The sequence below is a fragment of the Chelon labrosus genome (genome assembly GCF_963514085.1).
Source record: "Chelon labrosus genome assembly, chromosome: 8".
Lineage (NCBI taxonomy): Eukaryota > Metazoa > Chordata > Actinopteri > Mugiliformes > Mugilidae > Chelon > Chelon labrosus.
The window spans coordinates 19,043,244-19,059,219 of record NC_140358.1 but is presented as its reverse complement, the minus strand read 5'-3'; the positions used below and the strand labels follow the sequence as shown (position 1 = coordinate 19,059,219).

At 42.8% G+C, this 15,976-nt stretch overlaps 1 protein-coding gene across 3 annotated transcripts in view; it reads right to left on the bottom strand.

Annotated features, from left to right (window-relative positions):
* Nucleotides 1-15,976, bottom strand: part of cyfip2 (cytoplasmic FMR1 interacting protein 2) — a 29,895-nt gene that overhangs the window by 6,102 nt on the left and 7,817 nt on the right. For all 3 annotated transcript variants that reach the window (XM_084550190.1, XM_084550191.1, XM_084550192.1), the window contains 22 exons: nucleotides 15,483-15,560; nucleotides 11,924-12,025; nucleotides 11,574-11,755; nucleotides 11,397-11,493; nucleotides 9,024-9,152; nucleotides 8,831-8,935; nucleotides 8,650-8,738; nucleotides 8,205-8,442; nucleotides 7,898-8,050; nucleotides 6,150-6,289; nucleotides 5,882-6,029; nucleotides 5,195-5,348; nucleotides 4,772-4,928; nucleotides 4,583-4,679; nucleotides 4,421-4,497; nucleotides 4,221-4,329; nucleotides 3,998-4,117; nucleotides 3,718-3,917; nucleotides 3,550-3,637; nucleotides 3,263-3,406; nucleotides 3,022-3,112; nucleotides 994-1,124 (listed from right to left, as the gene is read on the bottom strand). In XM_084550190.1, the coding sequence (XP_084406316.1) occupies nucleotides 994-1,124; nucleotides 3,022-3,112; nucleotides 3,263-3,406; nucleotides 3,550-3,637; nucleotides 3,718-3,917; nucleotides 3,998-4,117; nucleotides 4,221-4,329; nucleotides 4,421-4,497; nucleotides 4,583-4,679; nucleotides 4,772-4,928; nucleotides 5,195-5,348; nucleotides 5,882-6,029; nucleotides 6,150-6,289; nucleotides 7,898-8,050; nucleotides 8,205-8,442; nucleotides 8,650-8,738; nucleotides 8,831-8,935; nucleotides 9,024-9,152; nucleotides 11,397-11,493; nucleotides 11,574-11,755; nucleotides 11,924-12,025; nucleotides 15,483-15,560 (2,829 nt within the window). The remainder of the gene's footprint in view (nucleotides 1-993; nucleotides 1,125-3,021; nucleotides 3,113-3,262; nucleotides 3,407-3,549; nucleotides 3,638-3,717; nucleotides 3,918-3,997; nucleotides 4,118-4,220; nucleotides 4,330-4,420; nucleotides 4,498-4,582; nucleotides 4,680-4,771; nucleotides 4,929-5,194; nucleotides 5,349-5,881; nucleotides 6,030-6,149; nucleotides 6,290-7,897; nucleotides 8,051-8,204; nucleotides 8,443-8,649; nucleotides 8,739-8,830; nucleotides 8,936-9,023; nucleotides 9,153-11,396; nucleotides 11,494-11,573; nucleotides 11,756-11,923; nucleotides 12,026-15,482; nucleotides 15,561-15,976) is intronic.

Here is a 15,976-nt window from a genome sequence, read left to right as displayed (position 1 = left end):
CACAGGCTTGTACAGTAGACACTAGTCATGATGGGTGCATCACTTTATCTGCCTCTCTTCTTACCCTGATGCGATGGTTCTCCACTATCTTTCCAGTTTTTAATAATGTGTTGGACAGTTCTTAACCCAATTTTAGTAGTTTCTACAATCTCCTTAGATGATTTCTCATCTTTTCCATGACCACAGGATGTGTCTTTCAACATGGTTGTTTAAGAAATGAGAAGCTACTCATTGCATCAGTTGTGGTTAAACTTCTTGCCCGCTGAAAGATAATCGCCCATGCAGTAATTATCCATTAGGGTTAGGGTTAGGGTTTGGGCTCGTACCTATTTGCTCAGTCAAATCCAGGTGGCGACTTTTTTTTTTTTGGACAGGCAGTGTATATTTATGCAACTGCGATATGTTCACAAAATCTCGCAATCTCAGTCCTTTTGCTTCCATGGCGGAATTAGTGTCAAACTAACATGAAGAAGAAATAGAAACACGGCAACCCAAACCAACAAGAGATTAAAAAAAAAGAAGAAGAAGAGAAGAAATAAACATATTTGGTCTCAATGTTATTTCGACAAGACCTAAATCCTTACCACCTGTGGTAGTTGCCAGCGTGTAATGAAAAATAGAGTTGTATTTCAGAAAAAAAAAAAAAAACATCAAATATTAAACACACTTTTGGGGGCACGTGGACTGAGAGCCTGACCAGTTTCTGCCCACATGTGAATTAGCGGGTGAATTGACATCATAAATCGGGCAGAAACCTTCAGGCACCCAGGTTACTGGTCACCCACATAAACACAGCAGTCAAGACATAATAGTGGTCCTGTCCACTGAGCACAATTATCAGAGCAGGGGAGTGTCTTGAGAAAGCAATAGAATCAGGGTAGACAATAAATTGTGGCAAGAAAATCACAAATAGAGAAAACAGGAGTATAATAATAATATTATTAACAGTACAGGATAATTGGGATTTTGACACTTGTAGAGGGGATGTCCTACCAGAGCTTGCTCGATGAGCAGGCAGAAGAGAATGGCGTTTCCCACCTCCCTCAAGCTTTGGAAGACATCTGTCTTCAGCTCGGCATACTCAATGATATCCTTGAGCTGGTGGTGGAAGAACTCCAGGATACCTGGAATGGCAGAAATTGTATAATACAGCCATGATACTCTGCTAAATCCACATTTTTTATTATCAGGGAACACCTACAACTTCTGTACTAGCCGACTCTCAGACTTTCAGCCAAGAATTAATTGCCTGTTAATACCTTATTAAGTCACTGATAATTCATAGCTATCGGGATGAATCAGGAGGATGTCAGCGGGTCTGCCCGGCTGCCCTGACCCACATTTGGTATCAGGCCCTCACAGCGGAGGAAGGATAGGAGGATCATTAACTGCTGACAGTAAGATCACAGGCAGTAAGCCAGGTAAGGAACTCAAGGTACAGAACATCAGTAATCTACAGATTATCTTATCTTATGTTACCTCATAGGGATATTCAGTCTGACTGGCTGTAATCTGCGCACACAGCCGCAGCAGAAATGCATGATGGCAGATCAGGAAATATACAAAGATGCAACACAAGTAGGTCGGGAAGCGAGACGGTGCTTGGGAGTGTAATTAGGACACCTTTCAAGGGATATTCTTGAATGGCTAGATTTTGATGCAATTTGTCGTCGGTCTCCATTTATACTGCTCCTGACTGAATTAAGCAATGATTCACAAGCTGTCCACAAGTGTTTTAATACATCTGCAAATTGTAGCCGAGCCTTTTTCTAGCACCGTTTGATGTTTTCAAGGCATAACTGCAGTCAGAGAGGCAGTCTGCGTGGCATCCATGGATTTGAATTTGTAAGATAACAGGAAACGGGACCAGTAAACGAGCGGCAAATCTGTAAATGTGTGTGTGCGTTGTTGCAACAGTGATTCTGAAAAAAGTGGATATTTTATATGTCCACTTTAGACTAAACATGTGATCTGATACAGCAAAGGTGAATCTGCTTTCACAGACTGCACCGTGGGTTAATGATGTTCTTGGATTTTTTTTGTGGAATGTATTCAATTTAGTGTAACTTAATAAAAGGAGAGAAAATAAGTGACGTGATAAAGACGTATCAAAATAAGACACTTTTGTTTAACATTTGACATCTTACTTTAGCATGTTTGCATGCTAACATTAGCTTAGCACAAAATGCTAAATAAAGAAAAGGCTGATCCCACATAAAAACTCAGAGGATCTCCAAAGTTTGGCTGTTATTAACCTGTCACATATATATTGGTATCGATGTTTGAGTTTTTTTATGTGCCGGTGCTCATTCCTTTTATTCCAATTAACCCAACGTGCATTTCTCTAGAATGCTGGAAGAAGACAAAGCACCCGGAGAAAACTCAAGCAGGCGCAGGGAGAACACGCAAGCAAATACGAAAGACCCAAGCCGGCTGGTGGGTTCTGGGTTCTGTGATTTTTTTTTTTACATTTCATTTACAGACTGTAATGGTCTCATCACATGGTCTGCCCAGTAGTAAACGCCCGAACTCTGGTGCAGAGTCGAGCACTGTCTTCCCGTTAAGTTGATATGCCACAATTTTCCCTTCACTGTGTAACTCTAACATAACCCGTCCTTCACAAACGTCATGCCACTCATCTGTCAGCAGTATAGCTCGCCACCCATTGACTGTATGTGGCCATCTCAACAAATGTGGAATAGCTCAGACACTAAGTTTATGCCACACTCATGTGAATCTCATGTGTTAATCTAACCTTTGCTAGTACATTCCTATTTGGCACAATGTAGTGAAATAAACAACAATCCAACCAACAGACACCAAATACGTTATTCACGGGAAATTCTGAACACTCTTGTCCTCTTATCGAACTCTTTATTTGACTCACCGCGAGTCAAATAAAGAGTTCCAACTCACGAGGGCATGCAGTGTCTGAAAGGCGTTCAAACTGATGCTGTAAATGTTACAGATGTAACTCCACATGGCCTCTTTTCATTGTAATAGTGGAGAATGCAAGCTCACCTGGGGAGCCGTACTCGTGGCGCGGTAGGCGGCAGATCTTGGGCATGACTTCTATCAGTGTTTTTACGTACTGCAGTATGGTGCCCTGCAACTGCAAAGAGACGGAGAAGACCAATGTGGCACAGCAGGCGAGGGGAAGAGAGGGCACAAAGAGGAGAGAGAATAATAAGCGTGAGAATTCGACACAGCGAGGGGAGGGGAGGGGAGGACATTTTTAGGGAAGGAAAATGAAGATAAATACCAGGCTCTTGACAATCTTAAGCAGCTCCTCCATCACCACAGCAATGCCTTGGTAACCAAGGAGGCGGCAGATGGTCTTGAAGTGAGGCGGGCCAACAAAGTTTCTGTAGGAGCTGTATATGTGGGAGTAGGCGATGTTCAGAGGCTGAGAAGAGAAGAAACAGAAGCAGAGACGGCGTTAATCTGGAGCAGAAGGATGGCGGCTTTATTTTACACACACGGCACAAGCTTCCATGAATATCTTCCTATCAATAATAGCAAATACAAACCACAGATAGAATACCGCACCTTAGACCCGTACAGGTAGTAAGGCTGCACATTGGCTGGTTTGTCTCTTTGAGGCTCCTGGGTGAAGGGAATAGCTGTGCGTACAAAGCTGGAAGAGAAAGGGAAAAAATGTAAACATCAAGGAGTAAACTAAAAATCTCAGTCTCATACCTAATCCATCCAACTGACCGGTTTGTGGATCCGTTGTAGCAGTAGTTGGGGAGGAAATCGAAGTTGAGCTCCCAGAAGACGTGGAGCGTGATTCGTCCGTAGGGCGCGGAGACGTTGTGGTTGGCCTCGCGGAACATGGCGTCAAAGCTGTCCAGGGTCATGTGCTTGGACAGGAGCCGGTGGGTTAGCCTGTTGATCTCCAGCAGCCACTCCAGCTCCTGTGGAAAGACACAGAAAGATGATAAGTGGAATACACAGAGGAGAGAAGTTATTTTCACTCACTGATGTGTGATCTTACCACTATGGAGGTGAGGTCCTCGCTCTCAAAGCGGCTGATGGCGTGGTCCAGGGACTTGTACATCGCGGCAGAGATCCTCTGGGTGATCAGGCGGTTCAGGTCAATGGAGCGACCCAGCAGCTGCACAACATAGGAAGAAAGAAATGCAGTACAACAGACAAATTAATGGTTGTCTTTCCAGATGGAGGTGAGCTACGGAGGACAGTCCTCGTGTTTCTCGTACCTGTACGTGTCTCTGTTTGAGCAGCGTCTCGTAGCGGTTCGATGGAGGGTACGGGATGATTACGCCATAGTTTTTACACTCTGCTCTGAAGCGCTTGTCTAGGAGGACGCTGTGGAACACATGCCGTGTGATATATAAGTTATATTTTCACAGGTTCGGCCCAAAAACAAAATGTATAAAGACGAAGTTGCTCCATCTACCTTCCAGCCATTGCTTTGTAGTAGGCAAATATCTGATCTGCTAACTTGTAGACAAACTGATCAAAGCAGAGGTTTACCTAAGGACAAGAAAGACAGTATTAAAATAGTGAAATCTTTGAATTTAAAATGAGACTAATTAAAGAGAAGACCATTAGTCCTGACCTCAGCCTCGATTTCATCGTACAGGAACTGTTTCTTGAACTTGGTGAGAGCGTAGTAGCCACTGTCGTTATACAAGTCTAGAGGATACAGCACATATCTGGAGGGGAGGAGAATGGACATTATAACACTGCTTGTCTTTTTTTTTTTAAGCAGCAACACAACCTGAGTCTGTCAGTCGGCTTGTCTTACTCCATCATGGAAGGCTCCTTGGTCTCCAGGATGTGGTCGGTGAGGATCCAGGGCATGGACATCTCAATGGGGAACTGGATTCTGCGGCCCATGGTCAGCTCCAGGAAGAACTCTCTGAACCACAGCTGGGACAGGTCGCAGCACTGCTGCAGGGCCTCTGGACAGCAGAAGGACAAAGACGGCAAGTAGAAAATGAATGAATTTGAAAACAGACTAGCTTTAAAATGATCCGTAACAATCAGCCATGTCGGTCATCTTCATCTGACGTAGGTCTGTGGACTAAAATGTGGTGTTCATGGGATGGACGGCGCGCAGAATTCTTTAATTTCTCCTCCAATCAAGACTTCTTACACACTAAGATATGTGCCGTGCAAGAGCTTTACGGAAATATCGAATGGAATCTATCTGAGAATTTCAGCTCACCGCTGAAGTTGAGCAAGTGCGTGAAGAAGAAGGATTGCTTGTGGAAGTCCTCTATGGCCACAACTATGGGTCCATCCAGACTGCTGCGGAGAGTCTTCTTAGACCCACTCTTATCAGCTATGAGTGACTCCAGCATGGTGCGTACCATGTACAGCTGTGGAGGGAGAAAAGACAAAAAACATAAAGACCCCAACAGGCACCATAACAAACCTGTATTAGTCACACCAGACAAAGGTGAATGATTACAAACGTGTGTGGTGAACCATTATTACTCATTTGCCACCCATACTATATTTACATATTTCCATGTTTCCTATCAAAACAGAAGGAGTAACACACCCCCCTCCTAGAAAAGTCCAGTCCGTTCTGACAGGCAAAGAACAGAAGCGCTGTGAAGGAGGGGTGTGAAAATTCAAGGAAGCTTTCAATGGATCGCGTCAGTGTACGCCCACAAGTTCAAGTTGACTCATCAGCATTTTTCATCAACAAGTGTATTTATGGGAAATGACATACACTAAAATACCATTAACAACACCCACAAATTAACCTTTTGTCACTGTTGGGCAAGAAATGTAGTCATATTTAAAGTGTCAAGGAAATCTAACTGTTGTTTTTCTACAGACAGTTGTAGGTCAAATGTAAATGCTTTCACTTTTCTTAGGGACTCTTCTCTGTTCCATATCTCACCTGTGTGCTAGAGGGCCCCACTGCCCTACGGGGCACCTTGATGTCAAAGCCACCTTTCGGGTCCTTCTCCCCCCTCAGACAGGGGTCGTTTGGAGGTTCCCTCGCCCCTTCCCAGTCGCACACAGTCTTTCGAATGGCCTGGAGGACACTACAGACAAATCAAACGGAATCACATTCAGTATATTTTATTATTTAAGACTGAAGAACAGAAGAGCCATGATTCATTTAAAGCTCTTATGATTAAATAATTCTTTCGTTTACGGGGTACCTAATGAGGACGTTCTTCTTCTTGCGTACAGCCTGGCGCAGAGGCTCCCTCAGGGTCATCTGGGCAAAATCCTGTAGGGCTGCATAGATGGTGTTCCTGATGGCCTGGTTGAACACGGACTCCATTCGGCCCATCAGAACCTACAGATTACAACGGTGGTTTTAAGATTTGGCCAAAACTGCATACATAACATTAACTGGTCACTGCTTACAAGATTAAAACCATTAACGTGTGTAATAAATAACATTGATCATCTCGTTAAGGTCCAAGGTTCTGTTGGGAAACCTTTGGCCCTGACATTCATGTGGATGTTACTTAGCAGCAGCCATCCAAAGCAGCACAATGTGTCCTGCCACACCACAAAATTTACTTAGGAACTGCTCAAAAAATATGAAAATTAGCCCAACAGCATGATTTGTTTCTTCCGTTTCTTGCACGTTGCCACATTTGCTTTCATCGTACGTACGCAGCAGTGATTATAAACTAATATGTACAGTATTTTAAGGGACGGATTCCTGATGCCCGTCAACTGGTGTCTGGAATTAGCTTCGGGCTGTAAGTGTGTGTGAGAGTACAGTACATCGGAGTGCTGTTGTGTAGTTGCCCAAATACACAAACAAATGAGACAATAAATGCAAAACTGCAGAATCATCTGTGTCAACTGAATATGCAAATATTTCCCTGCATGCAAGTTGTCTCCTACTTCAAAAACTTTTGAAAGCCTGTGCATGGACGTTCTCGAGTTCTCACATAACACTTACAGTAAGTTTGCGAGTGAACCACACCGGGCCTTTAAACTACTTGTGAAACCAGCCTCCCTGTGCCAGACTTCGCACATGCATCATTCTCCACAGTGAAGGTCAAAGATTCAAGCAAAGAGAAAATAACAAAACGCATTCTTTGAGCTTAGCTTAGCACAAAGGCAGGAAAGAGGGGGAAAAACGGTTATTCATGCTCTGTCTGAAGGGGAGACCAAATTCAGCCAAGAAACACCAACAGATACAGCGAGGCTAACCATTTTTCTTGTCTCTTGCCTTTACGCTGAACTATGCATTTTGTCTGCTAGTTGCAGCTTCACATGTACGAAAAGCATTTTTATTCTTACCCTAGTGTACTTTGCTGTTACCTATGGATGACATTGAAGCTGTTCGGTAAGGTTTCTTATCCTTGTCTCACTTAATAACTTTCTTATTTAAACCAATCATTGGTTAACAGCCAGTTATAAAATGTCATTTAACTACTACTTGTTACAAACATTAATAAAAGATCAATTTATACACTGATCAAGCATGTCCTAATATTGTGCAGGTTTCCCTTGTGCCTCCAAAACAGTTGTGACTCATCAGAGAATGGACATTGGCCTTCTGAGGGTGTCCTGTGGTGTCTGGCAACAGAATGTTGTTAGTGGGGGCCTTTGGGTCCTATGGGTTGAGGGGAGGGGCCTCTGTGGATCAGGCTTGTTCCAGTGCATCCCACAGATACTTGACCAGTTTGGATTCTAGTGAATTTGGAGGCCAGGTCAACACCTTGTGCTGTTTTTTATGTCAGGCTGCATCAAGGAGTGTCGCTGCTATGGGGTGGGGGTGCCTTGTCTGGTCTAGGTGGGTGCTACATGACTAAGTAACATCCACATGAATGTCAGGTCCAAAAATTTTCCAGCGGAACATTGTGTCGTCACAAGAATGTTATTTACTTCTCCTGTCAGTGGTTGTAATGTTCTGGCTGATCGGTGTATTTCATTGTTTTACCTGCAGCCCTTTGATCATGGCTATCACCTCCACGAGGGCAAATTTCTCCTCACTGGTGTAATTGTAGCGCGTGGCCCGTTCGTACTCCTCCGCTGTGCCTGGACAGTCCTTGTTGCAGAACTTATCCGTGGGATGTACCAACTTCCACGAGTACTGAGAGGGAAAACGGGAAAAATATAAGTAGGTCAAAACCAGAACGATCAATGGGGAAAAAAAACTTTGCTTACTTGCTAAACCCACACATATTGACTGTCAAAACATTCTCACTGCCCACGCGCCGACACAATCAATCCCCCGCTTCACTCACAACTTCCATGACGTGCGTGCTCCACTTGGACAGCAGCTGCAGGCCCCTCAGCGCCAGGTCGAACAGCTCTCTGTACTCCTCGTCCGACTTCTGGCTGTCCAGGCCGGAGCCCGTCACCACTTCGCTGTTGCTGTAGCGCGCCAGCTCCGAGATGAAACGAATGTGGTCCTCCCTGATCTGCACCATCTGCTCGCACAGGTTGTACTGCGGCGAGATGCTGCTCTGGGTGCACGTCCACCTGGGCACACAGGGGAGAAGGTGGAGGGTTGGGGCAGGCGGGAGCAGATGGCACAGTGGTCAACAATTTCTAATTGTGCTTGTGGATGAGGCCTTTTTTTATTTATTTTTTTATTTTTTTGGCTTGCATCAGTTCAGACACAGACGGGAAATGAAAAGGACATGACATGCAACAATGCACCAATTTCTGTAAACTAGGTTTTCTTACTTGGACTTGTTTTCTTCGTAGTGAGCACTTGTCTCAATGTAGCGTGACAGCTCTATCTGCATGTCTCCAAACAGCGGCACCACTTGAAGCTGAAAAACAAAGAAAGGAATGACTCACACTCCCGTTATGCACACAAATACAACTCCAGACAAGAGAGATGCAAAACAAGCCGAAGTCTCACCTTGAAGAACTTGTCGATCTTGCTCAGGTTGATCCTCTTCTTGGCATCCAGTTTGTAGATATTGCTCACATTCCCATCCATCAGATACAGACCAAAGCCCATCACCTGACAAACCGAAAAGGGGAGATTTGTCTAAAATTGGCAATGACTGTTACAGACTGGCGGCAGATGAAGGTGTCGAATGCGGGTTTACCTTAAGCAGCATGTGTTTCTCGCTGGGAGTCAAATACATTTTGTTCTCGTAATAGTCTACGCAGATGTTGACAATGTCGGCCAAAAGTTCTTCGTAGCCAGGGATCACCTCCAACTGTTGATGCAGGCACTGCACAGAGACAGAGGGGGGACAGCAGGTCACCTTCAGATAAGCAGCAATTAAGGACGAGTCGAATCGTATTGTCCAAAATTACTGGGTTGGATATTTGGGGGAGAAATGCTATATATAGTCTGTTACAATCCATAAATTAATTATGTAAAATGGGATATGAGTTACAGATAATCTAGTAGTGAAGACTACACTAAAAATTTGGTTTCTATTCAAGTCAAGTTTATGTCGGCCTCCGTATTGATCCTTATGGTGAAGAATCATTAATTTTACTCTCTGTTAAGGATATCACTCATCAGAGTAACGCCATTAATTCTTTTGGAGATCTACCGTACATAAAGATGGACGTCTTTCTTGTCACTCTGATCTATTTTGAGACTTTAATTTGCTAACAGCCCACCAGACATTGTGTTTTTTCTCTCTTTTTACACATTACCGTTCTCTTTCTGCAGCGCAGCTATGGCACGACCTACCGATTCTCTTTTTACACATTACCGTTCTCTTTCTGCAGCGCAGCTATGGCACGACCTACCGATTCTAAAACCACATCAGGAATCACTCATCATGAAAATATATGAACAAGTCACGGTTAACAATGAGCATTTGGCCACTCAAAAGGGAGTTGTCCGAGGGGAGGAGTTGAGGGTGGAAGTCACAAGCCAACTGTGGGCTAGCGTTGTGACGTTCACGAACGAATCGAATCTATTGACCGGCTCTTCAGATTCGAGATGTTCCTTTTCCTCCTTTGCTACTCTAATGCTAATGTTGCATGCTAATGTTGCATGACGTCACCCGAGTTCATATGAGGGCGTCAGTAGGCAGTGGTCTCAAGAAGGGGAGGAGGACATGGCACATTCAAAGTGAGCGGCTGGCGACTCAAAAAGACAAAACGACCCAAAGAAAATGCATCAGCACTTTTGTGATGACAAAAACAACAAAGCAAAGTGTAATAAAATGAGTTACCCCTAGCCATGCTAGTTTCTTAAAAATAAATAAATATAAAAATGAGGCAGTCTTTTGAACGACTCTTTGAAAGGAACGGATCCACAAGATCCGTCTCCCTTCAAAGAGCCGTAAATCCCACTCTCCTGTGGGATCAAGCTGCGCAAAAAATAACTTTTGGTAGCCTACAACTTTAATTTAAGGTGTTGCATCCTTGTAATTTGAGTCATATGTTCTTTTCTCGTCTCAGATTACACAACATTTTTGTCCCGTGTATAGCTGTATTTGGAATCTCTGCAACATATTAATGGCTCACAAGCCGACACACTGGCCAACACTTCCCTCCTGGCAAGATCCTTTATTTTACTATTAAAGACATCTCATTACAGGCCCATCCATTTCTTTGTGGTTTAGAGATGTTATCTCCTTTTATAAGTTAGGAAGGACATGATTTTCAGCCCTGCAGAATTTCTCCAAAAAGTTTTTTTCATAATAAAACTTCAATTCCTTACGAACCCCACTCCTCAGCTAAGTGTCTCTTTCTTTATAATGTTGAGGTTTTTTCTTTGTTTGCATGAATGAGGGCTTTCGAGTTGGTACTGGCAGATGCTCAAGGTTGCGATAGAAGTACCGGACATGAAAAAGGGATGCTCATAAAGGAGTGAGGACCTCAATTCAGGATGGCCTTGTTCTTACCATTTCAAAGAAGAAGAATCTTACCAGTTAAGTTTTAATTGGGTCTCTGTGAGCTCTTTGGTTATTAAAAATTAGCACTCTTGCAATCTTGCAAAGACATTTGTCTGTCCAGACAATCAATCACAGTGTGGTTTATCATCCATAACCTGAACTAATGAGACACATAAAGAATATAGATATATTCAGCGTGTTCACTGGGTCAGATCCTAGATTAGCTAAGTATAGGTTGCATAATTGCATAATTGCTCCTTTGCTCCGACTACGTTCAGGCAGCTAGACCCGTGACACAGCATGTATTACAAATGTGAGTCATTCATTTCCTCAGTTAGTCTAGTAATTCATTTCCTGGAGTATTAATCAAGACGGTTAAAAGCTTAGCTGTTGTGCTATCACTGCAGATTGAAGAGAATATGTAGGTTGGAATATTTTGTTATTTGCAGAAACCACAAATTTTAAATGTCCCTGTTTAAGTTGCAATGAAAAAAACAGCCCTGAGTCATTTCACAACAGCTGTGCAGCATGAGAAAGTTTTGGTAATGGAAACTGTCATCCGCCAAGCCCCAGTTTTACCCACACACACTGTAGCGATAGGAAATAATCACTAACCTGAGTGATCCTGTTGTGGTTGGCTAAAAACATGGAGAGGTTCTGGGACTCCTGGATGGACTGAGGGTCGGCCATCTTCCTCAAGAACTGAGCTGCCCTGGAGACAGAGGAGGACAGAAATGTTTATTTCACTCTGCAGACAAAAAAAAAAAAGAGATTTGGATTATGGTACGCTACCGTTTGTAGGCAGAGTGGTCGTTCTTGACGCTACACTTCATATTCTTCAGTTCGTCCAGCACTGCAAACATGTTGATGAATTTGCCCAGAGTGAGCAGATAGGCCTCTGACACAAAGTCCTTCCTTCTCTCGGCGTGACAGAGACGCTTCACTTCACTACAGAAGCGTTCTATAGCTTTCCGCTGTAAACAAACAAAACAAAAAATTACATATACAACAATTCCATCAGCATTTAAGACACACACCTTCACCCCAAAGACGTAAGATGTTCGTTTAGCTCTTCACCTAGTGTGTCACCTGACCCTTTCTGGTTCAATTAATAACTCTTCAGGTGTTAAGAAGAAACTCACCTGGAAGTACATGAACTTCATGAGCTTGGTCACTTCAGGTTCCAACACCTCCACCGTTTTCTCATAGATCTCCACTCTGTTGGGCTGCTCGTTGCATTTCACCTAACAAACACAAGAGGGCGCCATCACACAGATTGATCTTGCAGAAATAGTTCAGCTCCTTCATGCAGTGTCTTTTTTTTTTGCAGTTGCACTTAATCTAAAAAAAAATAAATAAAAAAAATCCAAGCACCTTTTTTTCCTCTCTGGCAGAGGTATAGTTCAGGTAATTATAATATAAGGAGGTAACCCAAATAACACTGTAGACCCGTTAATGTTTTGTGGTCCTATCATTAGATTAAAATGTGACGTGTTTCTATAACGGCGTGTTCACTGGTGTATTATAAATGCATCTAAAATTATAGCCATCGAAAAGTAAGGGCGGAGGGGAGGCGCAACACAGACAACTGAGCTTTTTTTAAGTGGCCAGACAACGTCAGGTCTGGCAAACCACATTTCATTTTTGGCCGCAGAGCTGCCTCCACTAACACAGTTTCACAAGTTTCATCTGAGTATTGGCTCCCCACACCTTAGGGGACACAGGCTGACAGCTTGAATTGAACTTCGAGTCACGCATGCGTTTATTTTACAGGCAAATTCCAGCTGATGGTTTATCAATGGGTCTCTTCTCTGTTGATTCTGCTGAATTAAAACTCAGTTTAATTTACATAGAACTGCAGACAATTACTGAGAAAAGCAGGTAATTGAATTAGAGTTAGTAATTGTCTGCAAGTACAAATAAATGTTGTATTTGTGGTGCGACTTCACCTGCTACCAAGGTGCACAGAGGAGAAGAAATACTACAAAGTTGGAGACTCCTGCAGCACTTGTAGTAAATGGAATAACTTTATTAGGCCAACACGTTTCGGCTTGGGGTCATCCTTATAATAAATGACATCTGAATGTGTTAAAGTGTATGTAGACAAGAAATGTGCAGGAATGCCTTCTTTTGGTAAGACGGCTTTCAATAGTGGAATGGTCAAATTAATTTAACAGTATGTACCCAAACCCTCAGAGTTGTCTTTGATTTTGCACCCCCTTGCATTTTTCTGACCGTCTAATAAATGTGCATTGCTTCAAGAAACCTTAGTTGGCCATGTCTGCAGCCAGAGAAGCCTAGCAAGGAAGGTGGACATGTCCTTGTATGCATTTTAGTACATCAACAATATTTCCTTCTGAAAGGGGTGAGGGAATGTAAGGGGATCTATGTAAGGGATAATGCATTGTGACATGTCCATTATCAGAAACTAATGGCCATTCATTTCTGTTAATGGACACCTTGAAGGGCATCATCCTGCTTATACCACGGTCACTTCAGTAGTTAGGACCATTAAGTTATATTTTCATGCATTTTGCTAAACTTATAATGACATAACTCAATTTCCATTATTAACTGGAAGCCAGAAAGCTCATGTTACGCTCGTAAGATTCAAAGCCGATAACACTGCATATGACTAACAAACAGAAAAATTATCAGTTTGACAGTTATGTTAAACATCAAGAGCAGCTAGCCACCGGGATATGTCACTGTACCCAAACCAACATCATGATTTCCACAAACAAATGTCAGGCCATCTGTGTTGTAAAACTGCAGCCTGAAGAAGCGAGCTGAACAGCGATTGGGGCCTGAGAAGATTGCTCATGTGATATGAGCCCTCAGGGAGTTCAGCGGGGCGGTGAAACCTAGTTCTTGCAGCTTGTGTGTTACAGTCGGCGCTTGTGGTGTTCAGAGAATAAGGTATTGCAGGACTGATGTTAGGTTATTAACCTGTTGCTATAAATTGTCAACAGAAGCTTTGGCTGCATCCCCGTTGCTATGGTTTCCTATTTAAATACAGGCTGAGTCAGTTCATTTATTTAGAACAGTGAGCAGACAGTTTCAATCGAACTATTTAGTAAGTGTCCTTTCTCAGGAATTAATGGAACCACACCCAGTCATGTAAAATGAAGTATTCTGCTGCACTGTTTGGTGAGGTTTACACTGCCTGATGTTTTCAAATCAAAAGTACAGGGTAGAAAAAAAATACAGTATGGTAATGTACGTCTTTTGCAACATGCAAATGGTAGTACAATCAATACAAACTTAACCAGAACAATTTAATCATCACATCATGAACAGTTGAACTAATCTGCCTTCAACAGGACATGGTCAATAGATAATGGATGGATGGACTGAAGATGGGAGGTATTGATCAAGGTGTACTGGAGGGGTTAAACAGGAGAGACAAACCACTTAAAGTACCCTGAAAAGAAATCTATGGGAAAAGGCCATCGTACCAAAGAGGGGCTTGTCAGCCTAGAAGCTAGACCAACTACCCAGCCTACAATTTTTTTTGTGGCAGAGATTTGGTATGGAAGCCCTCTGCTAGGAACTGATCATGCCCCGACATAGATCTGCCAGGCCAATCAAATCGTTTGAGTAGGCTTTATAGAGCCCTTTTATGTGAATAAACATGATGGAGTTTTTAGTGGGCGGGGCTTAGCTGGAGGCAAAACAAACCACAGGAATACGTTAGTTAACACAGACTAGCAGTTTCTGTTGTTGAAAATGGCTTGTTTTTGAAAATGGTGGAAGAAAACGGGAGTTCTTTATTTGTATATGTATGGCCACACACTCCCTGGGACTGAGACTGTCACTTGGAAAAGTTAACTTTAATAGACTGGACCAGACTGGCCGACCCGTACTCAGTAACACAATGGATGGACAATCTGATAGTCGGACACTTGACAGAGAAACCAAGCATGTACACTAAAGTGAAAATGAGGTGATATACATCCTTAGATGCCTACAACTATGTACTGAACGGTCATGAACAAGATTTAACTTACAAAGACTTAACAGATGAGTTTTGTGAGCAAAAGTTCTGCCTAGCTAGCGGCAAGGCTGGAAAACAAACCTGCATCAGGCTTGGGTTATTGTGAACCGAACCAACGGCTACGTCTGGACAGCTAACTGCACTAGCATGGCTGGATTAGTAACGCACATCTGGTATTTATCAACCATAATGTTAACTACACACGTGTTATATATGCGATAGTTATATAGGCCAATGCGTATGCCAATGTCAATACAGGCTAACGGCTAAGCGGCTAATGTAAAAGCAAAATGTTGTTAGCTGTGTTATGTTGAGCAAAATATGAAGTGAATAAGGCTTGCTATCAAAGTATCAGAGGAGCTCAGTGTTCTAACGTTTGCTAACTTTCGTTTGCTATTTTGTGAAGGCACACAACTATTTTTGACGACTGCCTCTCATTTTATCACGCTTGATCACAGGTTTCTATGATCTTTTCACTCACAGTGGCAGCTGGTAAGGGATACAATTTCAGTTTGTAGTTATTCACCGTCCTCCTCTCCCTCCTCCTCCGACAGATCGATAGATAGATAGATAGATAGATAGATAGATAGATAGATAACACATTGCTATGCTAATGAAGTAACTAAAATACTTGGATTTCAACAGCGTAAACTATTATATTTCAAAAGTGACTTTCCAAACACAGGTCTGTGTTAGTATGTTACCTGGGGAATGGCCCTGGAGCAGCTTCTCCAGGTGTAAAGCATCACGGCATACTCATGTCCTTCCTCCAGCATCTCGTTCTGCACAAATGGACGACATAAAACAAATTAATGCAAAGCCGTAGCTGTAAAGTTTCTAGCGGTAAAAGCCTTAGACGTAAATGCCAAAAATCCTTGTATCTCTTATTCGTTCAGGTTTATGTGCGGTCTATTCATGGACATTCTAAAAACCCACTTAACAAAACAACACATATCAAGCATCCCAGATGAGTCACACATTACAGGACTTCAGTATTTTAAAGGGTAACATTTCTTCCATTCACTCAGTGTGCGTGAGACAGGTTTATCCATCCCTGTGGCTAAAGGAGGAGACTTCCCAAATAGACTGGCTTACACATCAGCGTACTTCCTTATTAAATATAGTTAAATAAAGTGCTACTTCCCCTCTTTGCCAGTCAAATCACACTCTCCACTCATTCAGCATCAGGGGTAAGAGG